Here is a 17,749-nt window from a genome sequence, read left to right on the forward strand (position 1 = left end):
ATGTGGTTCTATTCTTTGAATACATTATATACTAAAGAATGGCAGAATATAGAAATTACAGAGAAGTGGAAAAGAGAAAATGTGGTGACAAAGGTGTTACCAAGAAGTTATGTATTAAAAAATACATATTCATTTAAAATCAATTTCATTGACGGACACCTGTCTGGCTCAGACGGTAGAGCATCTGAACCTTGACCTCAGGGTTGTGAATCCAAGCCCCACGTTGGGTGTAGAGATCACGTGAATAGAACTTTAAAAAATTAATTTAAAGACAGATAATATGTACCTAAATAATAATATGTTTTCAATTATAAGTGGATCAGGAGAAACTTAACAAAGGATCATGGGGGAAAAAATAGTTGGGGAGAGGGAGGAGGCAAATCATGAGACTCTTGAATGCTGAGAACAAACTGAGGGCTGATGATGGTGGTGGGGGAGAGGAGAAGGGGGTTGATGGGCATGGAGGAGGGCACTTGTTGGGATGAGCACTGGGTGTTATATGGAAACCAACTTGACAATAAACAATGAAAGAAAAAAGTTAATTTAATTTCTTTGCTATATATCCCACTTCATTACAAAAAGGGAAAAAAGAATTTGGGGACACCTGGCTGGCTCAATGTGTTAAATGTCTGATTCTTGAGTTCAGCTCAGGTCATCATCTAATGGTTTGTGAGATCAAGCCCCGTGTCGGGTTCCATTGGAGCCTGCTAGGGATTCTTTCCCTCCCTTTCTTTCATATATATATATGAGATATATATGAGATATATATGAGATATATATGATATATATATATCAAAATAAATAAATAAAAGTTAAAAAAAGGAGTTTGAGTAGCTTAAGAGGACAAATAAAAGGTAATGTAATAAAAAAAGATGTCAGGGACAGTGTGGAGCAATAACCCCAGAAGGAAAAGAGAGTACACAGAAAAACAGGCCACAGAGTTCCATGTCACTAGTAAAACTGAGCTAAACACTTTGCTCTGAGCTTTCTTGAAATCATAGGGGAAAAAAAGGAAAACATAATTAGTGAAAAGTGTCCATTGTCCATGAGAAAAAGCTTCATGAATTCTTGATAGTCCCTTGTATTATAGGAAAATATTATACATTTTATTTTCTAGTCAGAAAGAATAATCTAAGCTTTCGCAAAATGTTACAAATTCAATCACCTGTATTCATTATAAAATGACAATCCAAACCACCTACCTTTTTATACTTGGTTGGGAGTGAAGAAAATCATCTTATTTTATAACATAATGTCAAAATTTACACACACACCCCAAAAAGGAATGAGGACAACTTTGATTAGGTTTCACTAAAGGTGTTAAAGCACCTCTTCCAGATAGTTCTTTTCCATCTATTATACTTAACATTTAGCCCCAATTTCATCTTTATTAGAAGCAACTTTCTCACTACCTACTTTGCAACAAATGTTTACTTAGCGTCTACTATACTCAGGTACTATGCTAGATGGTGGAATTAATGAAAGATATAAAGACCGTGTCTCTACTCTCAGGCAGCTGAGATTTTTGCAGAAATTTTACAATTATCTTCCACTCTCTCTATCATTATTCGAATAGCCAATTGTCCATTTGCCTTAGGTTAAATAAAACCATTAATTTATATGATGGTTTAACAACTTACCAAAGAAATGTTATATCCCCAGTAACTTTATCAAAAAGTACTAAATTATCTACATTTTATAGTTGAAGTTCAGAGAGGTAAGCAATATACTTAATCTTCAACTAGGAAGTGGGAGCTCCATTTTTGGCTCCAATTTCCATTCTTTCTCATTGCAATATTTTGCTGCCTATGTTTACTTACATAGCAAATTAAATTAGGCCTTTATTTCAAGTACAGAAGTGTTGCTATGAGTAACGTCTTCAGTTTAGAATTGTTTTTGAATACATTCAATTCAGTGTCAGCATTTATTGAAAATGTTCTATGTACCAGGTACTGTATAAAGGAACCTTTCTTTATTAACATACCTATGGAGATTAAAATAGAAGTGAGGATTTTCAGAAATCTAAAATTCTGACACTTTGTATTCTGCTAAGATTTCATCTTGTGGTACAGCATAGGAAGAGACCAATTATGTTTTTTACCTAATTAGCCAAATGATGTTGTGTCTAAAATGCATTTAATTCCATAAAGGTTAATTTCCCCAGGATAAACTAGGGCTTCAGTCAGTCTGACAGCTATATCAGTTTCAAATCAAAGCAAACTTAATGAAGCAGTAACATTATTTATCTAAAAATGTCACTATATCATTATGAGCTTTGTAGGATATTAATCTATACATTTAAAACTTCTATTCATAGTGATGTTTTCCATTATCTTGTAGCAAAATGTTACTACTCAATAAGATCTAAGCATAGCAGACCTTGTTACTTAATATGTTCATGACCTTTTAGAGTGTTAGGCATTTATGTATAATCAGCTTTATATAACATGGCATTTTGAGCACTTTATAATCTGCTAAAAACCCTTCTAAATACGTGAAAAATGTACACATTTAGGCGAGTTACCTAGTGGAAATAAATTTAATTAAGCCAACACCCTGTACTTCTGGATTGTGATTTATTACTTGATCACAAATAAGCAGCATTCTCACAAATGTGTGCCATTAAGCTTGAGGAAGACCAGACAATAAAGTATAGATGGCTCAGCTGAAATCCATAACTATTGTATGTCTACTATCTGCCGGGGCTCTATAATCACTACCAATGAACTTTGTAAATATGGACAAAAGTGTGATCTTTGAATATCAAAATTTATATAATGTAGATGCTAGCAAGAAAATTCCACTCTTGGAACCTCATAGACTACAAATCAGAAATAAAACCGCAAACTGGAGCCAGGACAAAAACTTCTAAGGCAGGAGTAAGTTGAGGTCCATGGTTTTCCTTTACAAGGTACTTTCTGTCTACAGTACAGATTTTCTGAGAAAAAAAAAAAAAAAAAGACCACGTATTTGCCTTTGGTTTCACTCCTAACCATTGTTTCCTTGCCTTGGGTTTATGGCAGCAATTCTAAACAAAGAATTTTTAACTGCAATCAGAAACGAGGAGTTGGACTGCCTGCCCATTATTATAGTTAAGTAATGATCTAATTGAAGGTACTTGATTGATGCATGCTAAATAATCTTTAATGGTTTTTGCAAAATTTTGGAGAAATATAACAGAGAACAACTATTATTTACCATAGCTTGCATTTCTTCCCTGTTTATATGTGAAAAACTAAAGCTATTATCCAAGATTGACATTTCAGATACCTCTCATTCATCAGGCAGAAGAGTAGATATGTGTACACCTATATCTCAAGTATCCTATCAATTCAATATTTGTCACAGAGAGAAATATCACTATAACTACCATTATTCTGACCCCAAATATTCATGTTTTCTTGGGAGGTTTCTTATTTTGGCTTTTTCAAAACAACAAGAACATAGATTTAAACCAACTTTAAAAGATATGTCAAAACATACCTAAAAACAGTTCCAATAAAGCTAAGGAGCTCCAACAACCTGTGATTCAGTAATAGAAAATATTTGTAACTGGCACATCACAGTTTATGCTTAGGAAATGTCATCTTATCATTAAGCATAGTCCTGTAAACAGTATATGAGAATCTGACTCTGTCTGTCCTCTCCTTCCATATTTTTTAACCCAACTGGCTTTTTTTAAAAATAAGTATTACTCAAATGTTATTATAAATTATAGACTACACAAAAGTGAGAAGAAATATACACACAAAGGAGTGATATTTTGCTTCTTACTTTTCCATCTTGACATCTCTTTTGCCAGAAGAACTCATTCTTCAATTCTAATGCTCTTACACTTTCTCTAGCTGATTAAAATTTATTATCTGAAATTCAGGCATATTTTTCATAGCTTTACACTAATAAAATCAAACTCTTACTGTTTTTTTTTTAATTTTAATGTTTATTTATTTTTTAGAGAGAGGGAGACAGAGCATAACTGGGAGAGGGGCAGATAGAGAGAAAGACACAGAATCAGAAGCAGGCTCCAGGTTTTAAGCTGTCAGCACAGAGCCCAACACAGGGCTTGAATCCATGAACCATGAGATCACGAACTTAGCCAAAGTTGGAAGCTTAACTGACTGAGCCACCCAAGTACCTCAAACCCTTACTGTTTCAAGTCCTAGCCCAACTAAACTCTGAAATAGTGCAATTAGGGACAGTGTAATTCCAAAGTAGCTGAGAAGACAAATACGAGAGGTTGTCTTGGAAGGCAATATTATACAGTGGTTATGAGAAAACATCACTTCACTTAATATTTATGCAGAGTTCATAGCAAATTATCTGGCGCATAGTAAGGACTAAATAAATACTAGTTATTATTATAATTTCCCAAAATAAAATCACTTTCTTTTGGTAATTTTAGCAACTCTTTATAGTTATGAACACAGATACAATGTTGATGTAAATCCTTCTTTACCCTAGACTGATTTTTTAAGCTTATTCATTTATTTTGAGAGAGAAATAGAGAGTGAAAGCATGGGGGAGGGGCAGAAACAACGGGAGAGAGAGAATCCCAAGCGGGCTCTGTCAGTGTGCTGACAGTGTGGAGCCTGATTTGGATCTTGATCCCACAAACCACAAGATCAAGACGTGAGTTGAAGCCAAGAGCCAGATATTTAACTTACTGGACTCTGTGATTCTTTATTTGGGTGCCTAAATCTACCACATAGAAATCACATGATCAAAAGTTTTAGTAATGGCACTAAAGATTCATATGGGCAAAGAAATCTGTACCTAAAAAGTGTGCTAGTGTGAAGGGCAATGACAGAACATTTGTGCAAAAATACGAAAGAAATATTTTAAGAAAATTTGGAATCATGAAATTACTGTCAAATGAATTACAATAAAAGGAAAAAAATGATTTTCACAGCATTATGAGGGGTTTATAAAAGCTAACAGGAAAATATGCAAAATACTAAACATATCAAATTAGTTGCTTGGAGTTTTCGGTGGGAATTCAGCACTTGAATATTGTTGGCTAAAGAAATGTCCCTTTCTATTGGGAAAGTTACAGGCTTGGAAGGGATGCACATAGAGTGATGAAGCAGGAAGAGGTTATCTACCTGACCAGCTGCAGCAATGAAACAACCTGAAGATCATAGAATGATGCTAATATGACAGCTAGATTTTCTCTTATCCACTTAACCTTGAATGTTAAAATCATATTGGAAACCATGTTTTTAAGCCACTCCCAGTTTGGTAAATATATAGATGGTTCATAAGAGGGCAATGCATGAGTAAAACATGAAATCAAAAACATTCTTTTGATTATTCAGAATAAAGTCTTACTCTTCATTTCCTGAGAGGGGTCTACAACTAAGGAGTTGATTGCCAAAATCTAGAAATCTAGGTAAGACTCAAATGCCAGTCTCCAATTCTGCAAGGAGTTGAGTTTAGTTGCTACAATTAGACTTACCTAAACTTAGGAAGAAAGTGTAAGGGATAACCATGACATTCTTAAGGAAGTGCTATCTATGCTCTTTTTTGATTTTCACCATTCTTGGTCAACTTCTTTAAGAGAGAAACCTGTAAATAAAAATCTTTCCGGAATCAACTAGCATTTGGGATCACTTCTAACCAGGTAGGCACATGGCTTCTTTCATTTCAACGAGTACTTACTAAGCAACTAACTACAAAGTGTTCAACCAATATTGTGCTAGATAATGTGAGCTATATCAAAAAGTATGACTCATTCATTACTCTTAAGTTTATTTCTTTTGGATAGGGAGACTGTTGAGAAAACAAGATTTACATATGTAAAATAATACGAAAACAATTCAAGATAATTGACCACAAAATCTAAACTGAATTAGTTTGTTGGCTGCCATATTTTCAGTTTTCATGGTTATATTAAATCTTGAGATAGAGTCTAAAGTATGGATAAGATTTGGATACACAACAAGAAAGAGAGAGTTTTCCAAGCAGCAAAAAATATGACTAAGGACTAGAGGCAAGAATAACATGATGTGTGCCCAGGACAGTGAAATCTACTATGGTTGGATCAGAGAAAATGTTGGGAAATAGATAATGTTACTATATTCATGTTAGCATTTGAAGATTTTTTTTGAATATACACAACTTAGTAATTCTATAACATTTACACATTATGTGATGATATTGACTTTACCAGTTTATCTACTCATGCTTTCCTATAGGAGACTTTACTCTCTTTCAGAGACAATCATTACTTCTCTAAAAGAGCAGCTTCAAAGGGTATATGGACAAGATAACATGGTGGTGTATTCATCAAGACTTTCAAAAATGTGAAAAAATATATCTTAATAAAAACATGATGATACACTACTGTATTTTACATATGCCTTTTGTATTTATCTGTATTTTATAAATGACTTAGCATAACACAGACGTGGCTATGAAAGCCCATCTTTGCTTACTTTGCAATCTTACTTTGCAAATCTTCCATTTGCCTCAGCATGCATGATTTTTTAGGGTCTACATTTAGAAGACAGGTTGAAAAGGAAGTATCAGTGGTCAAATTTGGAGTCCATTTATCCTGTATATACTTAGGAATAAATGTATTTATAGGACACTTTTGGTCCCACATGCACTATCAAAGGTAGTATGGAATGCAACCTAAGTTATTAACCTCCACAAAGTGCTATTTTGGAGGTGAAGGCAAGGTGGTCAACATTATTGAAAAGCTTGATAACAAATTATATGAGGCCAACAGAATAGGTCATATTTTGGATAGTATTCATAATAATTTGTGCTTAGGATTTCAAATGTCTTTGAGGTCTATGAATTTTCTACATTTGGCCCTTAGCTATTCTTTCCCATGTCAGATTGACTAGATATTCAGTCCAAATAATAAATAGAGGGAATATAAGAAAAATACATAAAACATATTGAATTGAGAAGGTTAACTTAATCTAACTTCAAAGTATGCTAATAAATTAAGCTGTCTTTCATTGAGAGGATGGAAGTCCAAATGAAAGCAATTCTTCTATGTCAATATAATTCAAATAATTCGTATGTTTTTTTCCAACACAGAATAGAAGAGGAAGCCCTGTAGTGATAATGGGCAATTTAGAGATTTTGATTTACTAGTTTTACTATTTTATCTAAGCATTTATATTCCAGGATTTTTTAATATAAATTATTCAAGTTTTCATTCATTAGGTCACTTAGATTCTTGAAATAAAATAAAAAATGCTATTGTAATGTTGTCTTTTCTTCATATTCCTCCCATATTGAAAAATGTATATCTCAGATGCAAAGAAAACTTAGTGGGTTGATTCATGTAAGACTTGGTAATATGTAATTTGTATTAATGAGTTATGTAACTTTTTCTCCTTTCACATCAAAACATCTATCAATTTAGAAATACTTAATGTTGTTTATAATCATGGTTGGTGTTTTCTTCAGGTGATAATTGAAGATGATGGCCCTGAAAAATTGGACCCCAAATATTTTGGAGAGTTACTTGCTGATCTAAGCCGTAAAAATACAGATCTATATCACTGCTTATTAGAACACTTGCAGAGAATCGGAGGAAGGTACTGTAAATATATAATTTGCCTTGATGTTGTAATTATCAAACATTCTAGGATACTTTGGTATTTTTTAATGAGCTTTACTTTTTAGAGCAGTTTTAGGTTCACAGTGAAACTCTAGTACTTTATAAAAATGTTTTATTTTTAAGTAATCTCTACACCCAACATGGGGCTCAAACACACAACCTTAAGATCAAGAGTCACATGTTCCACTTACGGAACCAGTCAGGTGCCCCAAAACTCTAGCACTCTTAATGGAGAAACAAGATAACTATATGAGCAGATCTGAACAAATGTCTTGTTTTAAGAGTTAACGTACTTCATGAAAATCAGCAAAAGATATCACAGTAATCCTATTAGTATCAGTAAGGATTTCTGTGAACCTTCCTTTATAACATACTTTGATGGCAAATGAGAACTCTTGCACAAGGAGCTAAAAAATTCATGGCATACTGTGACTTGTTTTAAGATATTACATTGGTGATGTAAGATACAATCCCACTGTTAATACATTACTTTTTATCTTCCATTGATATGTTCTCAATGAACAAAGGCCATAGTTTAATATACAAATATTACATATAATATATTAAACAAATTGACATATCTATAAATTAAGTACAAATATGTATATTATACTATATACTAAATAAAAATTATATGTATTTAAGTATATACACAAATTTTATCAACTATTCATGTATAGATGAAAGAATATTATGTCATGAAATGAATTCCATAAGCTATACCCCTTCTACTACCTAGTGACATCATACATATGGTCAACTATCAGACAAAGTTTAGGAAAGCTTAAAAAATTCAGAAAAATATGTAGGATAAAGGAGTGTTGGTATAATTTTTTTCTAGTTCAAACTTCATTAACTGGATTCTTCTGCCTCTTAGAGATCTTTAATCTCTTATCCATCTTTTTTCCTCTCCATTTATTACATCCCTTTCTCTCCATTTTCAGCTCCATCCTCTCTAACTTTTCTTCTTTTCATGTTCATGACTGCAACCATTCTCTTACTATCACCTTCAAGTGCTTTACCTCCTTATTTATTGTCCCTCCCACTTAGCAAAATCCCAGCTCTGGAGTAGTCTAGATTTCTTTATATATTGTTTAGTTTTCTTTATATATTGTTTCTTTTACCACCATCTCCTCATTCTGATACTTAACAGTCCCTACCCCTAGAATTCAGAGGGCTCTATGAGGGGTATTTTATTTACTCTGATTTCCTTGGTGTTTAGTATGGTGACTAGTTTAGTGTGGTGCTCAGTAAATATTTGTTGAATATATGAATGCCTTATTTTTTATTTAAGTTTTTAAATTCCCATTAGTGAACATATAGTGTAATGTTAGTTTCAGATATACAATATAGTGATTTAACACTTCCATATATCACCTGGTGCTCATCACAAGTGCCCTCCTTAATCCCCATCACATATTTAACACATCCCCCCACCACCTCCCTCCTCGTAGCTATCAGTTTGTTCTCTATAGTTAACTTATAAATCTCAACACCCAAAAAACAAATAATCCAATTTAAAATGGGCAGAAAACATGAACAGACCTTTCTCCAAAGAAATAAACACATGGCCAACAGACAAATGAAAAGATGCTCAACATCACTGATCATCAGGGAAAGGCAAATCGAAACTACAATGAATGCCTTCTTTGCTGCTACTTCCATGCAGTTAAGCACTGTTAGAGAAAAGCACAAGCATTTATTTAAATTGGTGTTATCATAAATGCATGATCTTCCATTGTTTTATAGCAATCAACACTTTCTCCCATTACCTAAACAACTATCTATGTGCATAAGGTCACTAGCTCAAAATCTTCCCCCTCTCTCTGAGTAGTTAATCATTTATTAAGTGCCCACTATGGACCCTAGACACTGTGCTAAGTGCTTTTCCTATATTGTCTAATTTGCACAGTAACACTAGAAAATTTCAAATGGAGACCCAAAGAGAGTAAGATATTAAGGTCACAACAGCTACTAAGTGCTTGAGATTTATTAAACATTTCGGAGCCCTGTTTTTACCTATAAACTGTGATTCATCTTTTCTGCAAAGCATCTTTTAGATATTTAGCTTGGTCTAACTGTTCATTTTCTGTGAATTAATTATACCCTGTGAATTTTTCTATAAAAGTATGACATTGTATAATCAAGAGTATATAGGGGCACCTGGGTGGCTCAGCCGGTTAAGCGTCCAACTTTGGCTCAGGTCATGATCTCACAGTTCATGGGTTTGAGCCCCACATCGGGCTCTGTGCTGACAACCACCTCAGAACCTGGAGCCTGTTTCAGATTCTGTATCTCTCTCTTTCTCTGACCCTCCCCTACTTTTCTCTCTCTGTCTCTCTCTTTCTCTCCCTCTCTCTCTCCTTCCCATGCTTGTGCTCTCTTAAAAATAAATAAATTTAAAAAAAGAGTATGTAAAGACCTAGTCTTAAGTACCTTGATTCTAGATTCAGAGCTCATATCCTGTCTTTGTTTCAGCTTTAGTTACATATTTGATGTGTAATGTCAGGCAACTTGTTTAACTTCTCTGCACCTCAGTTTCTCCATCTATAAAATAGGAATTATATTACAAATTTATTAGTCTCATACTAATTAGAAGTAGATAAAGTAACTGAGCAAAGAAAGTTATGTTATTTCATAATGATTATTCTGGAAAAGTTATAATCAGGGTTTCAGAAAAACTCTTTCTTTGAGGGGTTTTGATAAATTTACATGGATGACTTAAATGTGTGATTAAGCAATACAAAGCCTTGAATTTAATTCTTGGAATAACTAAAATACCACACACACAGATGAAATAGAAAGGTAGTGTGTCTACATTAGTAAAAACTCCATATGGAGAAAGTCTGATAAAATTTTGGTGCTTAAGACTGTCAGAAGGTTGACAGTTTCTTTTATTACTGGCCTCATTTCCACCTTTCTTTCTTTTTTGTTTTTCCTTATTATATTCCTTCCTTTCTAGGAGGTAAGATAGCATACAGTAAGTGCCACTATTAAAAAAATATTTTTAAATTTTGTTTTAAAGTATTTTTTTAATTCCAATTAGTTAACATACAGGATAATATTAGTTTCAGGTGCACACTGTAATCCAACAGTACCATACAACAGTGGTGCTCATCACAAGTGGACTCCTTAGTCCTTATCACCTATTTAACCCATCCCTCCTCTCTTCCTCTCTAGTAAACATCAGTTTGTTCTCTATAATTAAGAGTCTGTTTCTTGGTTTGCCTCTACCTTTCCCCCCCACCCCATGCTCATTTGTTTTGTTTCTTAAATTTCAAATATGAATGAAACCATATGGTATTTGTCTTTGTCTGACAGACTTATTTCCCTTAGCATAATACTCTCTAGTTCCACCAATGTCATTGCAAATGGCAAGGTTTCATTCTTTTTTATGGCTAAGTAATATTCCATTATATATAGATAGCTTTTGTAGATAATGCTGCTACAAACATCAGAGTACATGTATCCCTTTGAATTAGTATTTTTGTATACTTTGGGTAAATACCTACTCATACAATTGCTGGATCCTAGGGTAGCTCTATTCAACTTTTTGAGGAACCTCCATACTGTTTTCCAGAGTGGCTGCACAACTTTGCATTCGAAACAATAGTCCAAGAGGGTTCCTCTTTCTCCACATCCTTGCCAACACTTGTTGTTTCTTGTGTTGTTGATTTTAGTCATTCTGACAGGAGGAAGGTAATATCTCATTGTAGTTTTGATTTCTATTTCCCTGATCATCCCTGATGCTGAGAATCTTTTCATGTCTCTGTTGGCCATCTCTGTCTTCTTAGAAAAGTATCTATTCATGTCTTCTGCCCATTTTTAATTGAATTGTTCAGTTTTGAAGTGTTGACTTTTATAAGTTATTTATATATTTCTTTATATAGTTCTTTATATATTAAACCTTTATCAGCTATACAATTTGCAAATATCTTCTCCAATTCTGTAGGTTGCCTTTTTTTGTTGACTGCTTCCTTCACTATGCAAATGCTTTTTATTTTGATGAAGAAGTTCCAACAGTTTAATTTTGCTTTTGCTTCCCTCGCCTCAGGAAGCATCTAGAAAGAAGTTGCTAAGGACAATATCAAAGAGGCTACTGCCAGTGTTCTGTTCTAGGATTTTTATGGTTTTAGGTCTCACATTTAGGTCTTTAATCTATTTTAAATTTATTTTTTGTATTTGGTGTAAGAAAGTGATCCAGTTTCATTCTTTTACATGTTGCTATCCAGTTTTTCCAACATCATTTATTGAAGAAACATTCTTCTTTCCATTGGATATTCTTTCCTGCTTTGTTGAAGATTAATTGACCTTATAGTTGTGAGTTCATTTCTGGGTTTATCTATGTGTCTATTTTTGTGCCAGTACTGTTTTGATTACTCCGGCTTTGTAATATAGCTTGAAGTCCAGAAGTATGATGTCTCCAGCTTTGCTTTGCTTTTTCAAGATTGCTTTGGCTGTTCCAGATCTTCTGTTGTTCCATACAAATTTGACGATTGTTTTTTTCTAGCTCTAAGAAAAATGCTGGTTGTATTTTGATAGGTATTGCATTAAATATGAAGATTGCTTTGGGTAGTATAGACATTTTAACAATATGTGTTCTTCTCATCCATGAGAATAACATTCCTTTCCATTTCTTTGTGTTCTCTTCAATTTCTTTCAACAATGTTTGATAATTTTCAAAGCACATGTATTTCACTTTTTTAGTTATGTTTATTCCTAAGTATCTTATGGTTTTTGAAGTAATTGTAAATGGGATTAATTCCTTGGTTTCTCTTTCTGCTGCTTCACTATTGGTATATAGAAATACAACAGATTTCTGTATCTTGGTTTTGTGTCCTGTGAGTTTACTGAATTCTTGTATCAGCTCTAAGAGTTTTTGGTGGAGTTTTTTTGGGTTTTCTACACATAGAATCATGTTATCTGTAAATAGTGAAAACTTTACTTCTCCCTTACCAACTTGGATGCCTTTTATTTCTTTTTCTTACCTGATTGCTATGGCTAGGACTGCCAGTATTATGTAAAATAATGGCAGTTGAAAGTAGACGTCCCTACCTGCTTTGTGACCTTAGGGAAAATGATGTTTTTTTTTTCCCAATGAGAATGATATCAACTGTGGGTTTTTCATATATGTCCTTTACAAAGTCGAAGATTTTTATCATGACTGTTGTTGTACTTCATCAAATGCTTTCTTTGCATTTATAGAAATTATCATATGGTTATTTTCTTTTATTAATGTGGTGTATCACTTTGACAGATTTTTGAATACTGAACGACCCTTGCAACCTAGAAACAAATCTCACTTGATCATGATGAATGAATTTGTTAATATATTGTTAGGCTCAGTTTGCTAGTATTTTATTAAGAATTCTTGTGTCCATGTTCATCAGGGATATTGCCCTTACTTCTCTGTTTTAATAGAGTTTTTATCTGGTTTTTGGTATCAAGGTAATGCTGGCCTCATAAAATGAATTTGTGAGTTCTCTTCCTTTTCTTTTTCTTTTTTTTTTTATTTCTAGGAAAGAGAGAGAGAGACAGTGTGAGCAGAGGAGGGTCAGAGAGAGAGGGAGATACAGACTCTGAAATTGGCTCCAGGCTCTGAGCTGGCAGTCAGAACAGAGCCCGACGCGGGGCTCGAACCCACGAACCGCGAGATGATGACTTAAGCGAAAGTCGGACGCTTAACCAACTAAGCCACCCAGGCACCCCTTTTTTAATTTTTTTAAAATTTTTTATTTTTTATTTTTTTATTTTTTATTTATTTTATTTTATTTTAATTTCTTTTTTATTTTTTTTTAAGTTCTCTTCCTTTTCTGTTTTGTGATAGTTTGAGAAGAATAGATATTAGGTCTTCTTTAAATGTTTGGTAGAATTTGCCTGTGAAGCCATTTGACACTGGACTTTTTGGGGAGCTTTTTGATTACTGATTCAATTTCTTTGCTGGTTATTGGTCTATTCAAGTTTTCTATTTCTTCCTGTTTCTCTTTTGGAATTTATATGTTTTTAGAAATTTATCCTTTTCTTCTAGGTTGTCCAATTAATTGGCATATAATTTTTCATAATCTTATATTTGCTCATATTTCTGTGGTGCTGGTTATTAATTGTTTTCACTTGTGATTTCATTTATTAGGGTACATTCTCTTTTCTTCTTGATAACTCTTATTAGAGATTTGTCAATTTTATTAGGTTTTTCAAAGAACCACCTCCTGATTTCATTGATCTGTTCTTTTGTTTGTTTGTTTGTTTGTTTCCATATCATTGATTTCTGTTATACTCTATTCCCTTCCTTTTTCTGTGTTTGGGTTTTGTCTGTTCTTCTTTTTGTAGCTCCTTTAGATGTAAGATTATGTTGTTTATTTGAGATTTTCTTGGTTCTTGAAGTAGGCCTATATAGGTAGATATTTCCCTCATTTGATTGCTTTTGATGCATCCCAAAGGTTTTGGACTGTTGTATTTTCATTGTCATTTGCTTCCATATATTTTGTATTTCTTCTTTGATTTCCTGTTTAACCAATTCATTTGTTATCTTTTCAAGTTTTTTTCTTATGAATGACTTCAAATTTCATAGCTTTGTGGTCACAAAAGGTGCATGGTATGATATCAATCTTTACGTATTTATTGAGGCCTGTTTTATAACTTAATATGTAATCTATTCTGAGAATGTCCCACATGCTCTTGAAAAGAATGTGTATTCTCTTGTTTTATGATGAAATGTTCTGAATATATTTATTAAGTCCATCTGGTCCTGTGTGTTATTCAAGGTCATTGTTTTCTTGTTCATTTTCTGTTTGGGTGATCTGTCCATTGATGTAAGTGAGGCATGAAAGTCCCTACTAATATTGTATTAATATTCATTATTTCCTTTATGTTTGCTATTAAACATTTTATGTACTTGGGTGCTCCCATTTTGGATGCATAAATATTTACAATTGTTATATCTTCTTGTTGGATTATCCCCTTTATGATTATATAATTCCCTTGTCTCTTGTTATAGTGTTTGCTTCTAAGTCCAATCTGTCTGATACAAGTACTGTTACTCTAGCTTTAGACATCCATTTGTTTGATAACTTTTTTTCCATCACCTCACTTTCAACCTGCATGGGTCTTTAGATCTAAAATGAGTCTCTTCTAAGCAGAATATAGATGGGCCTTGTTTTCGTTTTTGTCTTTTCTTATTTGTTCTGACATGCTATGTCTTTTGAATGCAGCATTTAGTCCATTTACATTAAAAATAATTATTGATGTAAATGTATTTATTGCTATTTTACTTTGTCATTGTCTGGAGACTTTTTCCTGATTCTTTCTTATATTTGTCAATGTTGGCCTCTACTTTGTATCAAAGAGTCCCCCTGAATATTTAATGCATAGCTAGTTTTGTGGTCATGAATTCCTTTAGTTTTTGTTTTTGGGGAAACTCTCTCTCTATTTTGCATGTTAGCCTTGCTGGATAGACTATTCTTGACTGCAGATTTTTCCCAATCAGATAAATTCCTCTGTCAGCATTTTGTGTATGTCTCTGCTTTCTTTTTTGTGTTAGAAAAGCCAGTTATGTCTTCTGCTGCTGAAAGTAATATCCTTATGAAGAAGAGGTCATGTAGTGCCCAGGGCCTGGCACTTCAAGGGAGTGTCTCTGGTGTGTCCTGTGTGCACTCTACTGTGATGTTTTGGCTGCTCTATCATTCAAACTGGTAATTTGCAGATGCTCTCCTTGCTCAATTTGGGCAGTGTTTGGTCCCTGGTCAGAATATGGTGAGGTTTAACTAGGTGCGCTCTGGTGTGCTTGTGAAATGAGACCTGACACCAACTCCACCAAAGCCATGGCCTTGCAGAACTCTCTGGTCAGGAGATGTGTCAGCAAGGGTTTGTGCTGGTCTTCTGAAGGAGGGGCCTGCCATGCTGGTATTGAGGTAATCTTGATTTAGAAGGACAGTCTTTCTAGGATGCAAGGAATTGGGCTTGGTATAAGCAAGTTTGGTGAGCGGCTTACTACAAGTGGCACTGTGTTTTTGCTGAGTAGTAGTGTGGGAAGTGATGCCAGCCAGCACTGAGAGAGGGGTGTCTCTGTAAAAGCTGACTTCAGGATATACTCAGAGAAGACTGAATAATCTGAATAATCTCCCCACTGTGTACCTCAAGCATGCTTCAGGTCTTTGTTGTCATGCCATCTGCTCCCATGTTGTTTGTCTGCCTTCTCTCTGTGACCAGGGCAGTGCCTTCAGAGCTCTATCCCAGCCAAACCTCCTGTCCTTTAAAACTCTGGGCTTTCAGCCCTGCTGATTGCAAGATCTAACTAAATTTTGCCCCTCTCATTTTCCAAGCCAATGGCTTTGGGAAAATAGTCTCCTTGTGGTTTTCCTTCTGTGTTCTCTCTCTCTTTCTCTCTCTCTCTCTCTCTCTCTCTCTCTCTTCTCTGCTACCCTGGCTTTTCCCTTTAAAGCATCCAGGATCTCTTTCTCCCCTAAACCACATATCTGCACTTCCTACCTTCTTTGATGTGGCCTCTTCTCTCCTTTTTTTCTTTTAACAGTTCTTTTATTTCCTTTAATGTTTATTTTTGAGAGGGAGAGAGAGAGAGAGAGAGAAAGGCAGGGAAGGGGAAAAGCAAGAGGGAGACACAAAGTCTGAAGCAGTCTCCAGGCTCTGAGCCATCAGCACAGAACATGAGATGAAGCTCAAACTCTCGAACCATGAGATCATGACCTGAGCCAAAGTAGGATGCTTAACTGACTGAACCATCCAGGTGCAACTCTTCTCTATCTTTAATTGTGGGGTTTGTTTTGTCACTCTTCAGGTCAATTTCTGGGCTATTTAGTATGATTTTATAGTTATCTAGTTGTGTTTTGGGATGAGAAGAACCTAGGGTCCTCTTACTCTGAAGCCATATTGCTTTCCTATCCTGCCCCTGTTTTTTTTTTTTTTTTTCTGCACATTGTAATTCCAACTACCACCCCCTCACTGTGGGATGGAATTGTAATTCACATTGACCTCTCCACTTCTCTGTTCTCTTTTTGTTTCCATTCTCTCTCTCTTTTCCTCTCCTTTTGTCCCCATTTAATCTTCTTTTTCCATGTTACAATTTAGCAATGAATGGGTGCAGGGTCAGAATTAAGGAAGGTTGTCTCATGAAACCATTCTGGTTACTTTAAAAAAATGAAATATTAAGTGCTGCTGATTGTTCCTTGCTTTATTTCTGTTTTGTTTTCTTATCTGTAGAAAGAAATGACTAGGGACAGGTCTACTAGGTTGGCTTCGGAAGTGGAATTTTTAACATAAAGATCCATTAATACTGTGATAATTTCAGTTAATAGTAATGGAAGATGACTAAAGTTATATTGATTCATATTTTTAACTTGCTGTAACTCCCAGTATATGCATGCAGTTTCTTTAGTAAAACATTTAAAAAGTACAAAATATTTTATGTATTTATTTTTCTAGGGCCTCCCCACAATTTCTATTTTGGGCAATACAGGAAATGCCACATATATACATGAAAATGATTGCAAATATGTAATCATGCCTTATGTAAATTGAACTTTCAGTTTTCTTCCTCCATATTAGCTTGTTTATTTTTATAAATGTATGCAAGAGGTTTTACACAGTCAGTGACCTTCTTATCTCTGCAAGCAATATATTACCATAAGCACTTACTTAGAATGTAAAGGTAGGGGATAATGTACTAACATATCTCTAAAATATTTTTCTTTTGGGGCGCTTGGGTGGCTCAGTCAGTTAAGCATCCGACTTCAGTTCAGGTCATGATCTCATGGTTTTTGTGTTTGAGTCCTGCGTTGGGCTCTGTGCTGATGGCTAGCTCAGAGCCTGGAGCCTGCTTCAGATTCTGTGTCTCCCTCTCTCTCTTACTCTCCCCTGCTCACACTGTCTGTCTCAGTAATAAATAAAATATTAAAGAATTTAAAAAATAATAAAATATTATTCTTCTACATTGAAGATATGTCACTCATATACCTCTGATTTTATACAACCATTTTAAAAATATTCTGCCTTGCTGTCAGAACATGTGTAATGTGTTTTTATTTTAGAAGTATATTCACCATATATTTTGTGCCAAATTCTTCAACGAAGCAAAGATGGAACAGTAGTCAGAAATAAAGGCTTGTCAGGGCGCCTGGGTGGCTTAGTTGGTTAAGCATACGACTTTCACTTAGGTCA

At 34.3% G+C, this 17,749-nt stretch overlaps 1 protein-coding gene across 1 annotated transcript in view; it reads left to right on the forward strand.

The window, feature by feature from the left end:
* The window catches only part of POF1B (POF1B actin binding protein), an 89,851-nt gene that overhangs the window by 40,433 nt on the left and 31,669 nt on the right, over positions 1-17,749 (forward strand). The window contains exon 6 of the mRNA XM_039225195.1: positions 7,426-7,556. Within this exon, the coding sequence (XP_039081126.1) occupies positions 7,426-7,556 (131 nt within the window). The remainder of the gene's footprint in view (positions 1-7,425; positions 7,557-17,749) is intronic.

This window comes from Hyaena hyaena, unplaced genomic scaffold (assembly GCF_003009895.1).
Source record: "Hyaena hyaena isolate Hyena2069 unplaced genomic scaffold, ASM300989v1 scaffold_1961, whole genome shotgun sequence".
Classification (NCBI taxonomy): domain Eukaryota; kingdom Metazoa; phylum Chordata; class Mammalia; order Carnivora; family Hyaenidae; genus Hyaena; species Hyaena hyaena.